Consider the following 20,700-nt stretch of genomic DNA (forward strand, 5'->3'; position numbering starts at 1 on the left):
CTGTTCTTGGCCCCCTGCTGTTCTCGCTCTATACAACTTCACTAGGAAAACTCATTCAGTCATTTGGACTTCAGTATCACCTTTATGCTGATGACACCCAACTCTACTTGTCTACTCCTGATCTTTCTAATTCTGTCCTTTCCCAAGTCACAGACTGTCTTTCTGCTGTCTCCTCCTGGATGTCACAGCGCCACCTGAAACTGAACCTTTCTAAAACAGAACTCATCATATTTCCTCCAAGATCTTCCCCTGTCCCTCAGATATCACTCACCGTAAACAACACCACCTTTCATTCCACCACACAGGCACGCTGCCTAGGAGTTATCTTAGACTCTCATCTGTCTTTTTCACCACACATTCAAACACTTGCAAAATCTTGCCGTATTCAACTGCGCAACATTGCTCGAATACGACCCTATCTCAGTTCAGAATCAACTAAAACACTCATTCAGTCTCTCATCATCTCCCGCCTTGATTACTGCAACTTACTCCTCACAGGTATTCCAACAAGTCACCTTTCACAACTCCAATCTGTTCTAAACGCGGCCGCTAGACTCATTCATCTAGCTCGCCGCTCAACATCAGCTGCTCCCATATGTATGTCCCTTCACTGGCTCCCAATCTCTTCTAGAATCAAAATTCAAATTACTTACACTCACATTCAAGGCCCTTAATAATGAAACCCCTCCCTATATTTCATCTCTAATCTCCAAATACTCTCCTTCACGAAACCTACGCTCTGCTTCTGATCTTCGCCTCACTTCTCCTCTGGTCACTTCTGCCCATTCTCATCTACAAGACTTCTCTCGGGCTTCTGCTTTTCTCTGGAACTCTCTGCCACAAGCTGTCAGACTTTCTCCTTCCTTCCAAACTTTCAAGCGCTCCTTAAAGACCCATCTGTTTAAAGAGGCTTATTCGTTGTACCTTAATTAATCATTGCTGTATCAAAAATGACAAAGTGTTTATATAATCCTAATGTCTCAATTGTACCCTAACCTTTAGTTTGTAAACCCCATTGTACTCTGTAATCCTTGTCTGTTAGCCACCATTTATTCCCTGTTTGCTATAACTGCAGTAAAGCACTGCGTATCTTGACAGCGCTATATAAATAAATGATGATGAATGATGATGATGATGCTTCCAAGGAAAGGCAAGTGCTGTGTGTGCTGCCATATGGGTAACGCTGGCGTCAGATGGTAGGATGGAGCTCAGCAACGCTCTGTTTACCACTCGCCTTCCGAGAAAAACATGAGCAGGGCAGGATGTTTGCTGTTAACAGGGGACCAGTCACTTAATCAGATCTCCATAGAGCTGCGGGGTTAATAATTATCACTTCTTTACGTGAGGTACCAGGGAGAGGAAGAAGAATATCTCCCCTGGGAAGCAAAGGTCTGTGTATCCAGTGAGCCAAAAATCAGGAATGTCTTGTATTGGTGCCCTATGGGTGTATTTCATGGCTAATTACCCCCATAGTAGGGACTTATCCCATGTGTGTATTGAATGGACTGAAATCTTGTTACTCTGTATCTGCCCTAGTTCAGCTGCTGTGAAAATCAAATTTTCTGCTATTTTTGCCCCTCTGTGAGACGGAGTTTTGTTTTGTTCAGTTTGGGGATCTGAGGCTCCAGTTATTACTGATTCAGCAGAGTTATATAAAGCTCTCCCTACCTCGCTATTGTCCCCGGCAATAAAGTGGCTCATTATAGGGGCCACTCACTCTAAAATATCTGTCACACAAAGGGTCCCAGCGTGAGTAAACTCCAAGTCTGCCTGTGCCATGTGCCTGCGAGTGCCCCTCTCCTCCCACACACAAAGGAACAACATGGGAGCCCTCGACTCAAATATCTACCTCCATTCTCATTGCAATTTGTACTGCAGGGAGTGACTGAGTCTTCCTATTGTCTGGTCTGATATTGACCAAAGTGATTCAGATAATCTGATATATATTTATATACTCACATGTCCCAGCAGCCTGCACCATATAAGAACTATTTAATTTCACTCCACAAATCAATTTCCACTGCTTAATAGATTTCTATATATAACCCAGTGAGCCGCTACCTCTAAATACATCTGTCTAAATGGGACAAGTACCTTGTTCTATATACTCCTCCTGCAGCCTTATGGCTCACAGAACAACCCCTCAGTGACTTCTAATATCCTTATCATTTACAGTAGGGGGTACATTATCCCTTATAATACATGAGTGATACTCAGAGTTCCCTGTATAACTCAGCCTGCAGCCTTGTGCCTTTATATGGTCACAGAACAACCCCTCAGTGACTTCTAATATCCTTATCATTTACAGTAGGGGGTACATTATCCCTTATAATACATGAGTGATACTCAGAGTTCCCTGTATAACTCAGCCTGCAGCCTTGTGCCTTTATATGGTCACAGAACAACCCCTCAGTGACATCTAATATCCTTATCATTTACAGTAGGGGGTACATTATCCCTTTATAATACATGAGTGATACTCAGAGTTCCCTGTATAACTCAGCCTGCAGCCTTGTGCCTTTATATGGTCACAGAACAACCCCTCAGTGACTTCTAATATCCTTATCATTTACAGTAGGGGGTACATTATCTCTTATAATACATGAGTGATACTCAGAATTCCCTGTATAACTCAGCCTGCAGCCTTGTGCCTTTATATGGTCACAGAACAACCCCTCAGTGACTTCTAATATCCTTATCATTTACAGTAGGGGGTACATTATCCCTTATAATACATGAGTGATACTCAGAGTTCCCTGTATAACTCAGCCTGCAGCCTTGTGTCTTTATATGGTCACAGAACAACCCCTCAATGATTTTTAATATCCTTATCATTTACAGTAGGGAGTATTCAAAGTTCCTTGTATAAGGGTATATAATATTTCCTGTAGAAAACCTGAATATGAATATTGTGATATGGGGAATTTTCACTGGTATGTTTCACAAAGGATTCTGGGAAAGCTAAGGCCAGTCTAGCAGCAAATTGTGTTTTTCCATCATATGCAGTAGTTGAAAAGGCTTTAATTAAGTGTAATTAGGTAGGAAGGATTTAGCTGTTTCCTTTCCTGTTCTGCTTTTGGAATTTTCTGCTAAATAAAAACATTACCATTTTAAAACAGAGGGATTAGACTGTCCCATTCTGCAGCCATGAAAGGGGCGCTGAATCTGTAGCAGATTCAATAGAAATATTGTGTGGGATTTTGCAATATTCACATTGTTGTATCATATCAATAGTGATTCCTTTATAAATAACAATAGTTAAATGATCTGCATTCTCCTTACCTGGACAGTCAGTGCTGGTATTTGCCTCAAGACCCAGGAGAGGTTATGTAGAATGTCTCATGGAGTTTCTTGCTTTGGATTCCTGCAGATGGAGCACAGACATGATCAGAATACAATAACCTGAACAACTACTGCCATTATAAACTATTAGATCATCCCTCCTGGTTCCAGCCCAAGAGCCGCACTATTACCCATCCCTCAGGAACCAGACCTACAGGCTACACAATCCAGAGCTCCCCATGGTGCTAGCCTCTTGCTTCACACAACTGGGATGTTCCATAGCCAACCTGTGGGGTGTAGGTCTCCTCCAAACCTTATTCTTTAAGTGTCTTTATTAGACACTTAAGGAGCTTAGACCGTGTAATACCCATTTCCATCTCAGTTGGGTTATTCCACAGGAGTGCTAAGCAGGTCAGAAGATACTCAACCTGTACCCAACTGTAACCCATAAGATCTTAACTCACAAAATGTTGCCATTGTAGGACCCACACCCACCCTGTACCTGCATCTCCCTGCTTTGTATGCTAATTCTGCACTCCCTTTGGTACCAAGACAGGGACGTTTTGGGAGCAGGGGCCCATGGGTTTCAGCTCAACCTGCACATCTCAATTCCACAGCAGACGCCTCCAGGAACATAGGTCTCCTCTTACCTGTAACACTTTTCAACACTGCTCTTACTTTCCTTCAGATCAAGTACTAGGCTTTAGACCAAGCTTCTGGACTGCAGGGTGGGGACTAGGCAGAAGGGGCATATGCCTCTCCTGGTTGCCTACCCCTACTCCAGGCCCTCATCTCTCCCACCACCTCCATTTACCTCCTTCCACAGGACAGCCAATCAGGAGGGGTTGTCTAGGGCAAATTACCTGATTGGCCTGGCACTGTTGATCTGAGTTTCCAGGTAGCACCCTTAGCCGCACAGGGGGAGTCTCTGCACACACATCTGCTCTGGTTTGCGGATATTTCTTGAGATTTTGGGGGTTCACAAACCCCTACAGAGGTGCATTATTTATTCAGGACTTACCCCTAGCTCATTCAAGGTATAATACTGTTATGTCACCCAGTGGCATGATTAAAGTGCGCGGGGTCCCCCTGCAAAAAATCTTTAGAGGGCCCGGTGCACTGCACTTCCAAGCTGCCTGCCTGTCTGCACTGCTCCGCCCACTCCCGCCTCATGTCCGCTCATCTGCAGGACCCCGCCCACTCCCGCCTCATGTCCGCTCATCTGCAGGACACCGCCCACCCCCACCTCATGCCCGCCTAGTGCCGGAGCAACCTGTATCCCCCTTCCCCAGCCAAAGGTAATAGAGAAGATGGGGAGGGGGTTTCCACTTAACTGTAGAGAAAGCAGACCCAGAGCTATGGTCTAGGATTCCTTAACTAAATAATTCATTAGATTTCATTTAACTCTTTCATTTTCAGTCTTACAGGAAATATGGGAAGTGGTTCCTGGGAGCCTGAGGGTTCCTGGGTAACAATGGTATAATATGAGGAAGAGGCAGCTTGGCTGGTTACTTTTTTTTCATAAAGGAACATAAGCTACCCTAGCAACCAGTGCAGAAAAGCCCACTCAGAACAGACGTGCCGTAGCCTTCTGATGTGTTAACGGGAAGCTGTAATTAATGGCCGATATTACTGCCCCCCCCCCCTGTTACTAACAAATGCCAGCTAAGCCAGCCTGCTTGGTATTACACTGCTTGGAGTATAGCCTGAAGGATATGCTATGGCTTACTGGAACAATAAACAGTTCATCAACTGTTCAACAACTGGACTCTTTAAGCAGCTGAGATCCCTTAACAAATCTTCAAATAATATCCTTACAATGGATGTCAGAATGACAAGCTTAAAATTGTCAGCTTGTCATTGGCAGTTTGGTTGGGCTAAGCCTTCTGTACTACTACAGTGTGAGTTTGGTAACACTTGTTCCGCTATTGTATAAACCAGGCAAAATACATTAAGGGGGTTTTCCCTTTTTGATCAACTTTTAGCTTGACGTAGAGAGGGATATTCTGAGATTATTTGCAATTTCAGCCATCTGGTTGCTAGGGCCCAAATTATCCTAGCAACCATGCATTGGTTTGCTTAAGAGACTGGAACATGAACAGGAAAGGGTCTGAATAGAAAGATGAGCAATAAAAAGTAGCAATAACAATACATTTGTAGCCTTACAGAGCATTTGTTTTTTTAGATGGGGTCAGTGACCCCCATTTGAAAGCTGAAAAGAGTCTGAAGAAGGCGGCAAATAATTAAGAAACAATAAAAAATAAATAATTAAGACCAATTGAAAAGTTCAGTGGCATAACTACCGGGGGAGCAGGGGGTGCGATTGGACCAGGGCCCGCATCCCCTCAGGGCCCCCCGGCAGCTCGCGCACCACTCTGTTCTGCGGCTGTTTCTGGCCGTACGGAGGGGGGTGGGGCCCGGCTGCACGTCCCGCCCCATGGCCTGCCCCCCTCTAGTAACATCTCTGGAAAAGTTATTTAGAATGGACCAATCTACAACATACTAAAAGTTATAGTGAAGGTGAACCACCCTAAGCAAATTCCCCCATAACCATAGTATTAACATTTTTAATGGATGCATATACTCTTTGAACCCTAAGACAGATCCAAACCTTTATTATTTACAAATTTGACATAAACTACAGAAAGTTTATTGAAATTATTGAAAAAGTGTGTAACGTCAACTGGTTTAAAGCAGCCAGGGAAATGAGCTAATGATGTGCGGGCTGACAGGGGGGTTCTACTCTCCCCCACTTACCTACATCCTTACTGTAGGTCACATATGGGATGGGATTAGGGAGCCCTGCTCTAATGCAAAAATGTGATATGCACAGGTGCTTGCCTGTGACCTACTTGTATAATTGAGGAACACGTGAAACATTTAGGGAGAAAATAGCAGAGAAATTCAATATTCCAAATTTAGTCCCTACTCAGGAATAATGTGTACTGAAATAGCAATTTTATACTGTATCTATTGACCCATTCAACAAAATATTTCCCTCAATTTTACCATCATTTATTGTTTAATTAGCAAAATTGTGACCCTCTCCCCCAGTAGACCCCTTTGGGTTGGGTGCAGGTCAGACTGGGGATGTACATTCCTCTTCTGCTCCTAAAGATTCCCAGTCTTGGAACCAAAGGTGCTTATAGAAGAAGTATATGGAGTGGGAAGCCAAATCCAATGGTCCTGCAATGTCAACATTTTGTGGTTTTGGGTTGGGTGAGAATCAAGTGAGTCCACTGTGGGAACAACAGTAGTGAGAAGAGTCAGCACTATTTTTTCCAGCAGAAGGTTTCATGGGTATAACCCTTGCTCTGCCCCGGTGTGGGCATCTAGGCTACTTGAAGGCCCTTTCATGGTTATTAACTTCTCTTTTGCTCCTTCCTAGCTGAGGAGGCGGTTACAGAGTCTGATAAGGTGGCTGCTACTAACCAAAACTTCCAAGGAAGAGCCGAAAGTCAGACCAAGCTTCAAGAAGAAGAGTAATACTCAGTCTAGGTTGGTGAGATCCCCAAGTAAAAGGAGCAAGAATCAAGGTGTGCCTCTCTTCCGGGTCTCAGCCAATGGAAGGCGCATCATCTCGGAGTTTGAGGATGAAAGGTCTCGTGTAAGATACAACAGACGCCAGAGCCTGGATAATGCCTTCTGTACGTCCAGGATACTGGAAGATTAGGCGCGTAGCTCCCACTGTGGACAGAACATCACCTTCTGAAGTTAGCAACTTCCATGAGCCTATCCTCATGTAGGCTTTGGACTTGTTCTGCTCACTATAGGTCTAGGGGCTATAAGCGTTTGGGTTTTCTTGTGACCCTGACTGCTTGAGATATCTTCCCCTCTGGGCCGATGGAATAGCTGGTTTTACACAATCATTATATCACTAACCTATTAATCACATTAGAGAACTTCATGTAACATTATGTACAATTGCCATATTGCTTTTATTGCATACATCTGTAGCCTTCTTTCTTTACATACAATATATATATATATATATATATATATATATATATATATATATAGTCCATCGCATAGAAACCGCACTCACAGGTCTTAAGTATTTTTTTAAAAATTTAATTTATTATCATATTGGCGGCTGACGTTTCGGCCTAGTCCTAGGCCTTTGGCCGAAACATTAGCCGCCAATATGATAATAAATTTAATTTTTAAAAAAATACTTAAGACCTGTGAGTGCGGTTTCTATGCGATGGACTATTACTTTGAATTTTGATACTGCACCCAGGCAAGTTATTTCTATTTTCGAGAGTGCCGACTTTTGGATGGATTATATATAGCTAAGGGGGCCCAGTCTGAAGGTCAGTTAGGGGGAGATTTGGGGTGAGTGCTTATTTGTACCCTGGGTACCCCTGGAACTATAGCAGGGTGACACCCCAATGTTTCTATATATCTGTAACCTTGTTATGAGCTAAGGGGGCCCAGTCTGAAGGTCAGTTAGGGGGAGATTTGGGGTGAGTGCTTATTTGTACCCTGGGTACCCCTGGAACTATAGCAGGGTGACACCCCAATGTTTCTATATATCTGTAACCTTGTTATGAGCTAAGGGGCCCAGTCTGAAGGTCAGTTAGGGAGAGATTTGGGGTGAGTGCTTATTTGTACCCTGGGTACCCCTGGAACTATAGCAGGGTGACACCCCAATGTTTCTATATATCTGTAACCTTGTTATGAGCTAAGGGGGCCCAGTCTGAAGGTCAGTTAGGGGGAGATTTGGGGTGAGTGTTTATTTGTACCCTGGGTACCCCTAGAACTATAGCAGGGTGACACCCCAATGTTTCTATATATCTGTAACCTTGTTATGAGCTAAGGGGGCCCAGTCTGAAGGTCAGTTAGGGGGAGATTTGGGGTGAGTGCTTATTTGTGCCCTGGGTACCCCTGGAACTATAGCAGGGTGACACCCCAATGTTTCTATATATCTGTAACCTTGTTATGAGCTAAGGGGGCCCAGTCTGAAGGTCAGTTAGGGGGAGATTTGGGGTGAGTGCTTATTTGTGCCCTGGGTACCCCTGGAACTATAGCAGGGTGACTGTTACCCCAATGTTTCTATATATCTGTAACCTTGTTATGAGCTAAGGGGGCCCAGTCTGAAGGTCAGTTAGGGGGAGATTTGGGGTGAGTGCTTATTTGTGCCCTGGGTACCCCTGGAACTATAGCAGGGTGACTGTTACCCCAATGTTTCTATATATCTGTAACCTTTTTATGAGCTAAGGGGTCCAGTCTGAAGGCCAGTTAGGGGGAGATTTGGGGTGAGTATTTATTTGTACCCTGGGTACCCCTGGAACTATAGCAGGGTGACACCCCAATGTTTCTATATATCTGTAACCTTGTTATGAGCTAAGGGGGCCCAGTCTGAAGGCCAGTTAGGGGGAGATTTGGGGTGAGTATTTATTTGTACCCTGGGTACCCCTGGAACTATAGCAGCGTGACACCCCAATGTTTCTATATATCTGTAACCTTGTTATGAGCTAAGGGGGCCCAGTCTGAAGGTCAGTTAGGGGGAGATTTGGGGTGAGTGTTTATTTGTACCCTGGGTACCCCTGGAACTATAGCAGGGTGACTGTTACCCCATTGTTTCTATACATCTTTAACATTGTGGCAGGTTAGGTGAATATATAACAGAACTGGGCTGATACAGAACTTGCAGATGGTTTCCCTGGCACAGCTGTCCCCTCTCTCTCCCAGCTCTTCCCCCGGTGGATAGATATCAGCATATAAGGATAATAATCTCTGTGTTTATTAAATCCCAGGGAACGCCATGTGGAATTAATAAGAACCCCTTGATGTAGAGATGTGAGTAATGATGTGGGGCATCTGGACCAGTCTCTCTGCTACTCCCCCTGGGAGCTGATAGGGAAGGGACACAGTGACCCAATATGTATGTACAGTAAGGAGAAGCCTATTAATGGGTTTTTAATGTACAAATACAAAAGCACAGATTGCACAGAGGGGCTGGAAAGTGGCATGTGCCAAGGGGGGGGAGAAAGGATGGTACCAGCGTTCTGTCAAGGTGACCTAACTTTCTAAAGTGGACCTGATACCCTCAGAACTGTTCTTAGTAGAGGCTAATATTTATTTGTTAACACTCTGTAATTCTGATATATACTGATATGAAGGTATAGTTGCCCTTTACTCACTACTTTCTCCTGCCTGTCGCTCCTGCCCCAACGAATGAAGGATAAACCTATTATAGACAGGCAGTAGTTCTGTACCCAGCAGGTCTCAGTGCCAAGCAGATAAACACCACTCTCTCTCCCTCTCTCTCTCCCTTTTATTCTGTCTTCTTCTCTCTCCCTCTTTCTGACTCTCCCTCTCTCTTTCTCTTATTCTGTCTTCTTCTCTCTCCCTCTTTCTGACTCTCTCTCTCTCTCTCTCTCTCTCTCTCTCTCTCTCTCTCTCCCTCTCTTATTCTGTCTTCTTCTCTCTCCCTCTTTCTGACTCTCTCTCTCTCTCTCTCTCCCTCTCTTATTCTGTCTTCTTCTCTCTCCCTCTTTCTGTCTCTCCTTCTCTTTCCCCCTCTCTCTGTCTCTCTCTCTGTCTCCCTCTTTGTCTCTGTCTTCTTCTCTCTGTCCCTCTTTCTGTCTCTCTCCCTCTCTCTATTTCTCTCTCTCTGTCTCCCTCTCTCTTTGTCTCTCTCTCTTTGTCTCTCTGTCTTCTCTCTCCCTCTTTCTGTCTCTCTCCCTCTCTCTGTCTCACATACACATGGATATAAATGTGTTCTTCAGAGAGTTGCTCCAGCAAATTAGTCTCACGCGGCCGCTCTGCAATTCACGTGGCACCAATGCCAGTCACTGGTTCAACACGCAGCACGGAACAACGTAAATGCATCCCTATCAGCCGAGAGATACTAATTAGCCACATGCAGCTCACTATTAAAAAATGTTATTTACGAGAAGAGAAAGAACCAGGAGCCGGAGGAGATAATACATTAATAATAAAGAGAAAATGGCAATTTACCCTCCTGGAGCTCTTGTGACTTACTGCCCCAAATAATGGCAATCTCCCATAGACTCCATTTTATCCACATTTTTAAAAACTTTTTCCTTTTTCTCTGTAATAATAAAACAGTTCCTTGTACTTGATCGCAACTAAGATATAATTAATCCTTATTGGGGGAAAAAACAGCCTATTGGCTTTATTTCATGTTTACATGATTTTCTAGTAGACTTAAGGTATAACTACAAAAAGATCCGTTATCCGGAAAACCCCAGGTCCCAAGTATTCTGGATAACATGTTCCATACCTGTACTTATATAGTAGCATTTGTCCAACCTATAACTTGTTAGTTTTACTGATATCCATTCCCCTCTGTTACTATAGGCACCATCTCTCCCTACTATACCTGCTATCTGACAGTCACACTCCCTTCCCAGAGACTATTATCCACTGTTACTATAGGCACCATCTCTCCCTACTATACCTGCTATCCCACAGTCACACTCCCTTCCCAGAGACTATTATCCACTGTTACTATAGGCACCATCTCTCCCTACTATACCTGCTATCCCACAGTCACACTCCCTTCCCAGAGACTATTATCCACTGTTACTATAGGCACCATCTCTCCCTACTATACCTGCTATCCCACAGTCACACTCCCTTCCCAGAGACTATTATCCACTGTTACTATAGACACCATCTCTCCCTACTATACCTGCTATCCCACAGTCACACTCCCTTCCCAGAGACTATTATCCACTGTTACTATAGGCACCATCTCTCCCTACTATACCTGCTATCCCACAGTCACACTCCCTTCCCAGAGACTATTATCCACTGTTACTATAGGCACCATCTCTCCCTACTATACCTGCTATCCCACAGTCACACTCCCTTCCCAGAGACTATTATCCACTGTTACTATAGGCACCATCTCTCCCTACTATACCTGCTATCCCACAGTCACACTCCCTTCCTAGAGACTATTATCCACTGTTACTATAGGCACCATCTCTCCCTACTATACCTGCTATCCCACAGTCACACCTCCCTTCCCAGAGACTATTATCCACTGTTACTATAGGCACCATCTCTCCCTACTATACCTGCTATCCCACAGTCACACTCCCTTCCCAGAGGACTATATCCACTGTTACTATAGACACCATCTCTCCCCTACTATACCTGCTATCCCACAGTCACACTCCCTTCCCAGAGACTATTATCCTACTGTTACTATAGGCACCATCTCTCCCTACTATACCTGCTATCCCACACTCACACTCCCTTCCCAGAGACTATTATCCCACTGTTTACTATAGGCACCATCTCTCCCTACTATACCTGCTACCCACAGTCACACTCCCTTCCCAGAGACTATTATCCACTGTTACTATAGGCACCATCTCTCCCTACTATACCTGCTATCCCACAGTCACACTCCCTTCCCAGAGACTATTATCCACTGTTACTATAGACACCAATCTCTCCCTACTATACCTGCTATCCCACAGTCACACTCCCTTCCCAGAGACTATTATCCACTGTTACTATAGGCACCATCTCTCCCTACTATACCTGCTATCCCACAGTCACACTCCCTTCCCAGAGACTATTATCCACTGTTACTATAGGCACCATCTCTCCCTACTATACCTGCTATCCCACAGTCACACTCCCTTCCCAGAGACTATTATCCACTGTTACTATAGGCACCATCTCTCCCTACTATACCTGCTATCCCACAGTCACACTCCCTTCCCAGAGACTATTATCCACTGTTACTATAGACACCATCTCTCCCTACTATACCTGCTATCCCACAGTCACACTCCCTTCCCAGAGACTATTATCCACTGTTACTATAGGCACCATCTCTCCCTACTATACCTGCTATCCCACAGTCACACTCCCTTCCCAGAGACTATTATCCACTGTTACTATAGGCACCATCTCTCCCTACTATACCTGCTATCCCACAGTCACACTCCCTTCCCAGAGACTATTATCCACTGTTACTATAGGCACCATCTCTCCCTACTATACCTGCTATCCCACAGTCACACTCCCTTCCCAGAGACTATTATCCACTGTTACTATAGGCACCATCTCTCCCTACTATACCTGCTATCCCACAGTCACACTCCCTTCCCAGAGACTATTATCCACTGTTACTATAGGCACCATCTCTCCCTACTATACCTGCTATCCCACAGTCACACTCCCTTCCCAGAGACTATTATCCACTGTTACTATAGACACCATCTCTCCCTACTATACCTGCTATCCCACAGTCACACTCCCTTCCCAGAGACTATTATCCACTGTTACTATAGGCACCATCTCTCCCTACTATACCTGCTATCCCACACTCACACTCCCTTCCCAGAGACTATTATCCACTGTTACTATAGGCACCATCTCTCCCCTACTATACCTGCTATCCCACAGTCACACTCCCTTCCCAGAGACTATTATCCCACTGTTGCTATAGGCCCATCTCTCCCTACTATACCTGCTATCCCACAGTCACACTCCCTTCCCAGAGACTATTATCCACTGTTACTATAGACACCATCTCTCCCTACTATACCTGCTATCCCACAGTCACACTCCCTTCCCAGAGACTATTATCCACTGTTACTATAGACACCATCTCTCCCTACTATACCTGCTATCCCACAGTCACACTCCTTCCCAGAGACTATTATCCACTGTTACTATAGGCACCATCTCTCCCTACTATACTGCTATCCCACAGTCACACTCCCTTCCCAGAGACTATTATCCACTGTTACTATAGACACCATCTCTTCCCTACTGTACCTGCTAATCCCACAGTCACACTCCTTCCCAGAGACTATTATCCACTGTTACTATAGCACCATCTCTCCCTACTATACCTGCTATCCACAGTCACACTCCCTTCCCAGAGACTATTATCCACTGTTACTATAGACACCATCTCTCCCTACTATACCTGCTATCCCACAGTCACACTCCCTTCCCAGAGACTATTATCCACTGTTACTATAGACACCATCTCTCCCTACTATACCTGCTATCCCACAGTCACACTCCCTTCCCAGAGACTATTATCCCACTGTTACTATAGGCACCATCTCTCCCTACTATACCTGCTATCCCACAGTCACACTCCCTTCCCAGAGACTATTATCCACTGTTACTATAGACACATCTCTCCCTACTATACCTGCTATCCCACAGTCACACTCCCTTCCCAGAGACTATTATCCCACTGTTACTATAGACACCATCTCTCCCTACTATACCTGCTATCCCACAGTCACACTCCCTTCGCAGAGACTATTATCCCACTGTTACTATAGACACCATCTCTCCCTACTATACCTGCTATCCCACAGTCACACTCCCTTCCCAGAGACTATTATCCACTGTTACTATAGACACCATCTCTCCCTACTATACCTGCTATCCCACAGTCACACTCCCTTCCCAGAGACTATTATCCCACTGTTACTATAGGCACCAGCTCTCTTCAGTATTTCAGGAACATCAAACCTGTGGTCCATCAACTTGCTGAAGTACTGCTTTAAAAATAAAAGCCTTGATGCTTACTGTGGATTTTAAATTCTACCCTTTCTTCATATTGTCATACTTTTTGTCTTAACTTTCTGTAGTTCTCTTTTTGATATTTTATAAATATACCATTAAAAATCCCATAACTTCCCTCTGGTGTACTGGGTGTTCTTCATACTCCCTCTCTGATAAATGTGCCTGTGTCTCCCAATTTAGTTTAGTGCAGCATTACCCAATTATATATACATATACATACATACTTACATATACACACACACATATATATATATATATACATATACATACATACTTACATATACACATATATATATATATATATATATATATATATATATATATATATATATATAAATCCTTGAAAAAGGTCCAAATGTGGACCGAAACGTCGGGCATTTGATACTACGACAAGTTTTTAAAGGGAGTGCTGGTTTGCAGATAATATATATATTTATATAGAGCACATGGGGATAGACAACCATATAAAACAAAGACACATCACAAGTGAAGATTTCTTTTGAGACTTTATTTGTATGAAACATTGACATAGACCCACAATATGTGCAATTAGAATATAAAGCACCCCTGCTGTAAACAGTAACTCCCAGCCCCCCAAAATAAGTTAATAACACGAGTTTCTGTACATCTGTACATATATATATATACTGTATATATGTGATATTTACACAAGTGCATGCCAAGTAGAGCAGTGCTGCCCACTAGAGATCATGAGTGTCCAACTGATAATGTGAATATAAATAACACGGAGCATTGGTAGGGGCTTGGCATGAGCTTCTAGCATGTTGCAGTTAAACAGTCCATTCTGAGGGAAGGTGAAACCAGTATTTCTGCTCCCTCATTAATAATTAGTATTTAGTAGTTCTCCTTTGAGACTGGATGGTAGAGCACAGCCTTGCCCTCCATTTAGTGCAAATGATACTAGCCCATAAATCTGCCCCTCATTCCATGAAGGCTTGAGTGAAATGAGTGGGCAAGTCAGTTCCAAGTAGAGTTCTCTTAACGCAGATTATTATTATGCTCGAAAAGACGCTCCATTTAATCATTAGCCCTTTATTAGAGTTCCACGTCCTTGTTCATCTGAGCCCCCTCTGCTCTTGGGAGGACTCAAGCCTTTCTACATAGGCAAATAGTTCTTCTCCAGAACTCTGGTATCTGCTGGGTCAGTTCAAAAAAATATTGCAGACTAGTCTGGATATGATGGACCCTGCACTGTATTGCTGGGCAGGCAGAATAATTCAGTACATTTTGATATGGACCTCAGAGGGTCTAATAGATGGAGTAGAGTCCCACCATGTACCACAACTGGGACATAGATCCTCAGGATAACCATGAACGTCTTCTTTGGCTGGACTACATGGGCCAAACCAGGTGCTGCTGACTTGATAGTCCAACAGGTGAGAAAGCATAGGGTGAAACCTATATCCCATCATTCTGTCCTTCTCCTGCTGAACACGGCCGACATGCTCCGTACAATGCCCTTAATGCCGCTGTTTTTCTTAACCGAGCTCCTGTTCTCTCTCACCGCTTCCAGCAGTTGGTGAAAGACCACCAATGAGCCATGATAGGTCTCTGCTGCTGAGATCTCGAAGAAGCCACAGTCTGAGGATAGGGCGAGCATGCGTCCCTCTTCGCTGGTGATCTCTCTGTGGTGCTGGAGGTCTCTTTTGTTCCCCACGATGATGACCGGCACCGGGCCATGGCGTTTCTTCATCTGTCGTATTCTCTGCAGCTGCTGCCTGACCACACTGAAGCTGTCACGCTCGCAGATGCTGTAGACGAGGATGAAGCCGTCGGCCCAGCGGAGCTGATCTTCAGTGATGCAGTTCTGAGCATTGGGGTTCTGCAATGGGAGAAACATGAATGATCAGACTGGTCTGCTGCACAGATTAACAGCCTAATGTTAAAATATATGTGGGATAAAATGATGGCATCTTTAAAGGGATTCTGTCATGTGATGTTGTTTTTATTTCTAAATGACACTGTTTACACTGCAAATAATTCACTCTACAATATAAAATTTAATTCCTGAAGCAGCAAGTGTATTTAGTTGTAATATTGGTGTGTAGGTGCATCTCAGGTCATTTTGCCTGGTCATGTGATTTCAGAAAGAGCCAGCACTTTAGGATGGAACTGCTTTCTGGCATCAAGTGACCAATCTCACTCCTGACTCATGGGAATTGGCATACAGGGCAATAAGCAGCATCTTGATAGCTTTGTGGGCAGGGGTTAAAATATTCCAAATTGCTCCTTCATTCATTCACCTCCAATTACCCTTAAATTAACATGAATTAAAGAACCCTCTGGAGCCTTCAATTAAGGTTAATGAAAATTTAGTCACCTGACCCAAATGCCAGGGCAACAAATTCTGCAAATCACCCAGTGTGCCATTACCTAATGATAAAAACACTACCTGGTGGCTGCAATTATATGTAGTATATCCCTTTAAGACCTGCCACTTTTATAACCCTGTGTGGCTGTTATATACACACAACATTTGGCATTGACGGAAACACACCTGTGGACAGACGGAATCCCAGATGCTGAAAGACGTCTCTCTCCCATCGACGGTCACATTGTGTGTGTAGATGGATTCTGTAAATAAAGAGTGGAGGTGTCCGTTAGGGTTTTGTAGAACTGACTCCAGGCAGAGGTGGTAAGGACAGAGTATTAAGATCTAAGCACTAGAGCTGAATTAACAATAGACTTAAAAACAAGAACAGGGCAGCAATAGTTTCTGCAGAACTACAACTCCCAGCATTTACCCTGCAGCTGTTATAGGCATCAAGAAAAGTGTATTTCGCTAACATCAATAGTGCTGTGCAGCAGAACGCTAGGCTGGATACATTAGCAATTATTTTACAATTATACTATCCAATGGAGAGGGAGAAAGTTGCTGAACTACAATTCTGAGCTGGCAGGGGATGCTGGGAATTGTAGTTAAACAGTGAAAAGGTATAAACATGTATAAGCAAAAATATCTAGGAGTATGAAGATTTTCATTCATCCAGGTCATGGTATATCTAATATAAGTAATATATCATAATTTAATTCTAATATATGAATTACTTATATTAGAAATATCTATGAGGATAAGCAAAACGTGAGGTGTATAAACTTACCAGTGCCAACGTACTCGCCAATGAACCTGCGGGTCAGGAATCGGACGGTCAGAGCTGGGGAAGGAAAGGAGAAAGAAAAGGCTAATTAGGATAATTGCATTAACAGTACAGACAGCAATATCATTATATAATAAAGCTGCACTATAGCAATGATGTTTAAATGCTTCCTAGACAAAATAAATGCACCCTAGCCAGGAGAGCTGACAATCTATATATCAATGTTGTAGTTCAGTTTAACTCACCTGATTTCCCAACATTCTCTGCCCCTAGCACCAGGATATTGGCTTCCACTTTAGGCTGCTGGTGGCCGGTCTCAGTCATTTTGCTGCTGTGCTGGTGGCTAGTGCGGATTTGGACAACCATTTGTAATCCTGTGGCAAGTGAGCGATGTGGGGAAAAGGTTATAAGCGAGCGTCAGAGCAAGTGATGAATCCAGCTCTGATGTGAGAAGCCTGTGCTTATATAGGAGCTGGGGGCAGGCAGGGGTGTGGGGGACTGGCTCAGCAGCCAATCACAGGAGGGATCTGGTCTTTATAGAATTCTGTATCTCTGTCCCTGCAGAGAATGTTTGATTCATGGCTTAAAGGACAAGGAAAGTTAAACTAAAGAAGTAGCTAGAAATGTTGTACATTATGTTTCGTGCTTCTGTGCCAGCCCCAGACAACCAAAGCCCTTTAGCAGTAAAGATCTGTGTCTCCAAAGATGCCCCAGTAGCTCCCATCTTCTTTTCTGCTGATTCACTGCACATGCTCTGTGCTGCTATCACTTACTGAGCTTAGGGACCCACTCACAATATACAGTACACATAGAATAGAAATGTCACAATATAAGGCTGATTAGTAATTAATACAGATAATTACTACATGGCAGCACAGAAACAAGTGCAATTAGCATCAGAATTGAATAATCAGCAAACCTGTAGCATCAGCTTATATTACAGCCAGGGAAGCTCATTTTCTGCTGGATAATTAGTGACGAGCCCTAAGCTTAGCTTCTCAACAGCCAATCAGAGCCCACTGAGCATGTGAGTGTCACAGACACTTTCCAAGATGGTGACCCCCTGTGACAAGTTTGAAGTCCTGGATCATTGCTGCTATTGACAAGCTCAAACTTTAGACTGGTGCAATAAGTTCACTATATAAAACATGGCAGTTTTAGCCACATTCATTTTTAGGGTTTAGTTCTCCTTTAACAAAATGTCCCAGCAAGGACCCACCCACCATCCCCTTCTACAGCTGCTCACATACACACTAGTAGGGGTCCCTCTCATACCCAGACATCGGAGGGAGCCCCCTGTAATTATTATAAATAACATATAGTTACTCCTGACAGTTATTTCAAAAGATGAGTATATAGTATATACATATATATTGCCCATTACAATGCAATACAAAAGGACAATAGGGTAGGGGTGGCTCTACTGTACTTTCTAACCCCCACTCTTGCTACCTGCACCTGCTGTTCTATACGCCCATATATACATTTTTATTCCCATTGTTCCCCCAGTATCAATAGGGAATATGGTTATTATGTGCTTTTCATGGCTAGGGTTGCCACCTGGCCAGTATTTTACAGGCGTGGCCGGTAAAAATGATGGCTGATCCCAATGTTATTAATATGGAAAAAAGATAAATATATAGGAAGGCCGGTATTTTTTTCCAGAAAAGGTGGCAACCCTATTCACGGCCAATAAAATGAAGATGAAAGAGAGGACTCTGCTTTGCTCTGTGCCAGGGGATTCTCTGATAAGAAATGGCCGAGACCATGAAAAGTTATTGAACCGGACGCACTGAGTGTCTAATCATGGTAGATTAATATGACACCTTTATTATGCAGTCAATCTCTTACATGAAAGGTCAGGGTCAGATTGGATCACAATGCACCAAAGTTTGCTTTCTGCTAGAGAATGTACCCCTTGCTGTGTCATTTGCCTTTCATCATGTTTACTTCCCTACTGTATCAATTATATACCAATTACCATCTCTGATGGGAGTCTGTGACATGACTACTCCACTCCACCCGGAAATACATTTTTTGTAAAAGATTCAACAGTACAGTCTGAGCTAATTGTTTGCCCAGAGCATTCATTCTCTGGATAGTTGTGTGTATATGTGTGTATATATACCGTATAGTATAATATCAAAATGGGGGGGGGTTGTGGGAGCACTCAAAAGGCTTTAAAGTATATATATAAGTATAATAAATGCTATTGCATATGTACCCAAAACAGGGGTTATTTTGTTACAAAGTTATGATCATAAAATTGATAAGCCACCATACCACGTCAAGGTAAACCCCGAATGGCGGTCCCTAACTTGTTTTATTTTTTTATGTGCATTCTAGCATTACCTGTAATCAATGTCCATTGAACGCTGTTTTTTCACACAAAAGCCATGAATATCTTGTGAACTATTTCCTTATAAACGGTGAGTAGTGATGTCATTTTTAGTAATCACAGTTGAATGGAAGAGAGCAGCACAACACCAATTTGTTGCAGGTGGGGAGCTTCCCCATTTATTTTTCACCACCAAAAAATCAACGTTTCGGGGGGGTTTTCACCCACCCTTCATCAGGATAGGTGGGTGAAAAGCCCCCCAAAACGTTGATTTTTTGGTGGTGAAAAATAAATGGGGAAGCTCCCCACCTGCAACAAATTGGTGTTGTGCTGCTCTCTTCCATTCAACTGTGATTACTATGATTGACGTGTGCCGACCGTCTAGAGAGTTTTTGCACCATCTAGCAGGAATTGTGATAGGAAAGGCGAGGGAGGTGCGGAAATCTACACATTTAGTGATGTCATTTTTGTCACATGACTCACTAAAACTTGCGTTTTATAATAAATAAAGTACCCCTTGTTGTAAAATATGAGGATATTAGAAGTAGAAGTGACTTATAATATCCTTATATTTTACAAAAGTGGGTACTTTATTCACTATATTAAGTTGTTGTGCCTTTATAAAGCAGATACAGAGATGGGGGCTACTGTTCCTGTTACATAGGGGCAGGGGCATTGTTCTGCTATATATTTGGGTATGATTTGTTCAGCTGCAGCTGGCTTGCTTCTGTAACTCATGCCCCCTCCCATTCTGATTTAAAGGAGACATATTGTCTAAAAAATAAAAATGTACCAGTCAATTATACTCATCTAGATATAGAAGAATTGTGCTTAAAAAAAGTAGTGTTTCAGGCTGATTTATTGAATATTTCTGCAAAAACCCTAATAATCCCTCCCTTCTCTTCCACTTCCTGCTCCCTGAATTCCCAGGCTGTGCAGGGGAGCCAGTGGCTCTCATCTCACTGCACTGTAGGACAGGAACCAATCAGCAGCTAGCAGGACCAGATAGGGAACTGAAGCCTGTCTGTGCTTGTGTGACTACAGGGCTGTGATTGGCTGTCCCCCTCCTACTGTGCTTCTGGCAGGAACTGTTTGGACACGCCCACCCCTCATTTGAAACACAGACAGGGACCAGAGAGCATCTATAGGGAGCTCCAATAAAGGGGTGATTTTTAAAGATAGTATTAATTTTTAGCACCATGTAAAAGCAACACCATATATTACTCATAAAAATTAAGGTTTTTTCCCTTTAAACTCATCTGCAACTCCCAGCATCCTTAGGAGCATTCAGGCAGAAAATGAGAGAGGAGAAGGAACTTGTGCAGCATTAATTGCTGGTAAATGGAAATATAAGAGACGACCACATAACATGTGCACGGCCAAACGCTTCCATTCTTACTATAAACTGCCCTCTTG

The 20,700-nt window shown here is 43.4% G+C and overlaps 2 protein-coding genes across 3 annotated transcripts in view; one reads left to right on the forward strand and one right to left on the reverse strand.

The window, feature by feature from the left end:
• Positions 1 to 7,238, forward strand: part of pex11b.L (peroxisomal biogenesis factor 11 beta L homeolog) — a 39,116-nt gene extending 31,878 nt beyond the window's left edge. For both annotated transcript variants that reach the window (XM_041572091.1, XM_041572092.1), the window contains exon 7: positions 6,671 to 7,238. In XM_041572091.1, the coding sequence (XP_041428025.1) occupies positions 6,671 to 6,955 (285 nt within the window). In that variant the 3' untranslated portion in view covers positions 6,956 to 7,238. The remainder of the gene's footprint in view (positions 1 to 6,670) is intronic.
• A 7,082-nt stretch (positions 7,239 to 14,320) lies between these two features.
• XB5824245.L (provisional ortholog of RERG like L homeolog) lies at positions 14,321 to 17,363 on the reverse strand. The gene is given in 4 exon segments (NM_001092556.1): positions 14,321 to 15,670; positions 16,346 to 16,422; positions 16,950 to 17,003; positions 17,192 to 17,363. Coding segments are annotated over 4 exon segments (624 nt in total). The 5' UTR covers positions 17,271 to 17,363; the 3' UTR covers positions 14,321 to 15,256.
• Positions 17,364 to 20,700: the final 3,337 nt, after the last annotated feature.

The sequence above is a fragment of the Xenopus laevis genome, chromosome 8L (assembly GCF_017654675.1).
Source record: "Xenopus laevis strain J_2021 chromosome 8L, Xenopus_laevis_v10.1, whole genome shotgun sequence".
Classification (NCBI taxonomy): Eukaryota; Metazoa; Chordata; class Amphibia; order Anura; family Pipidae; genus Xenopus; species Xenopus laevis.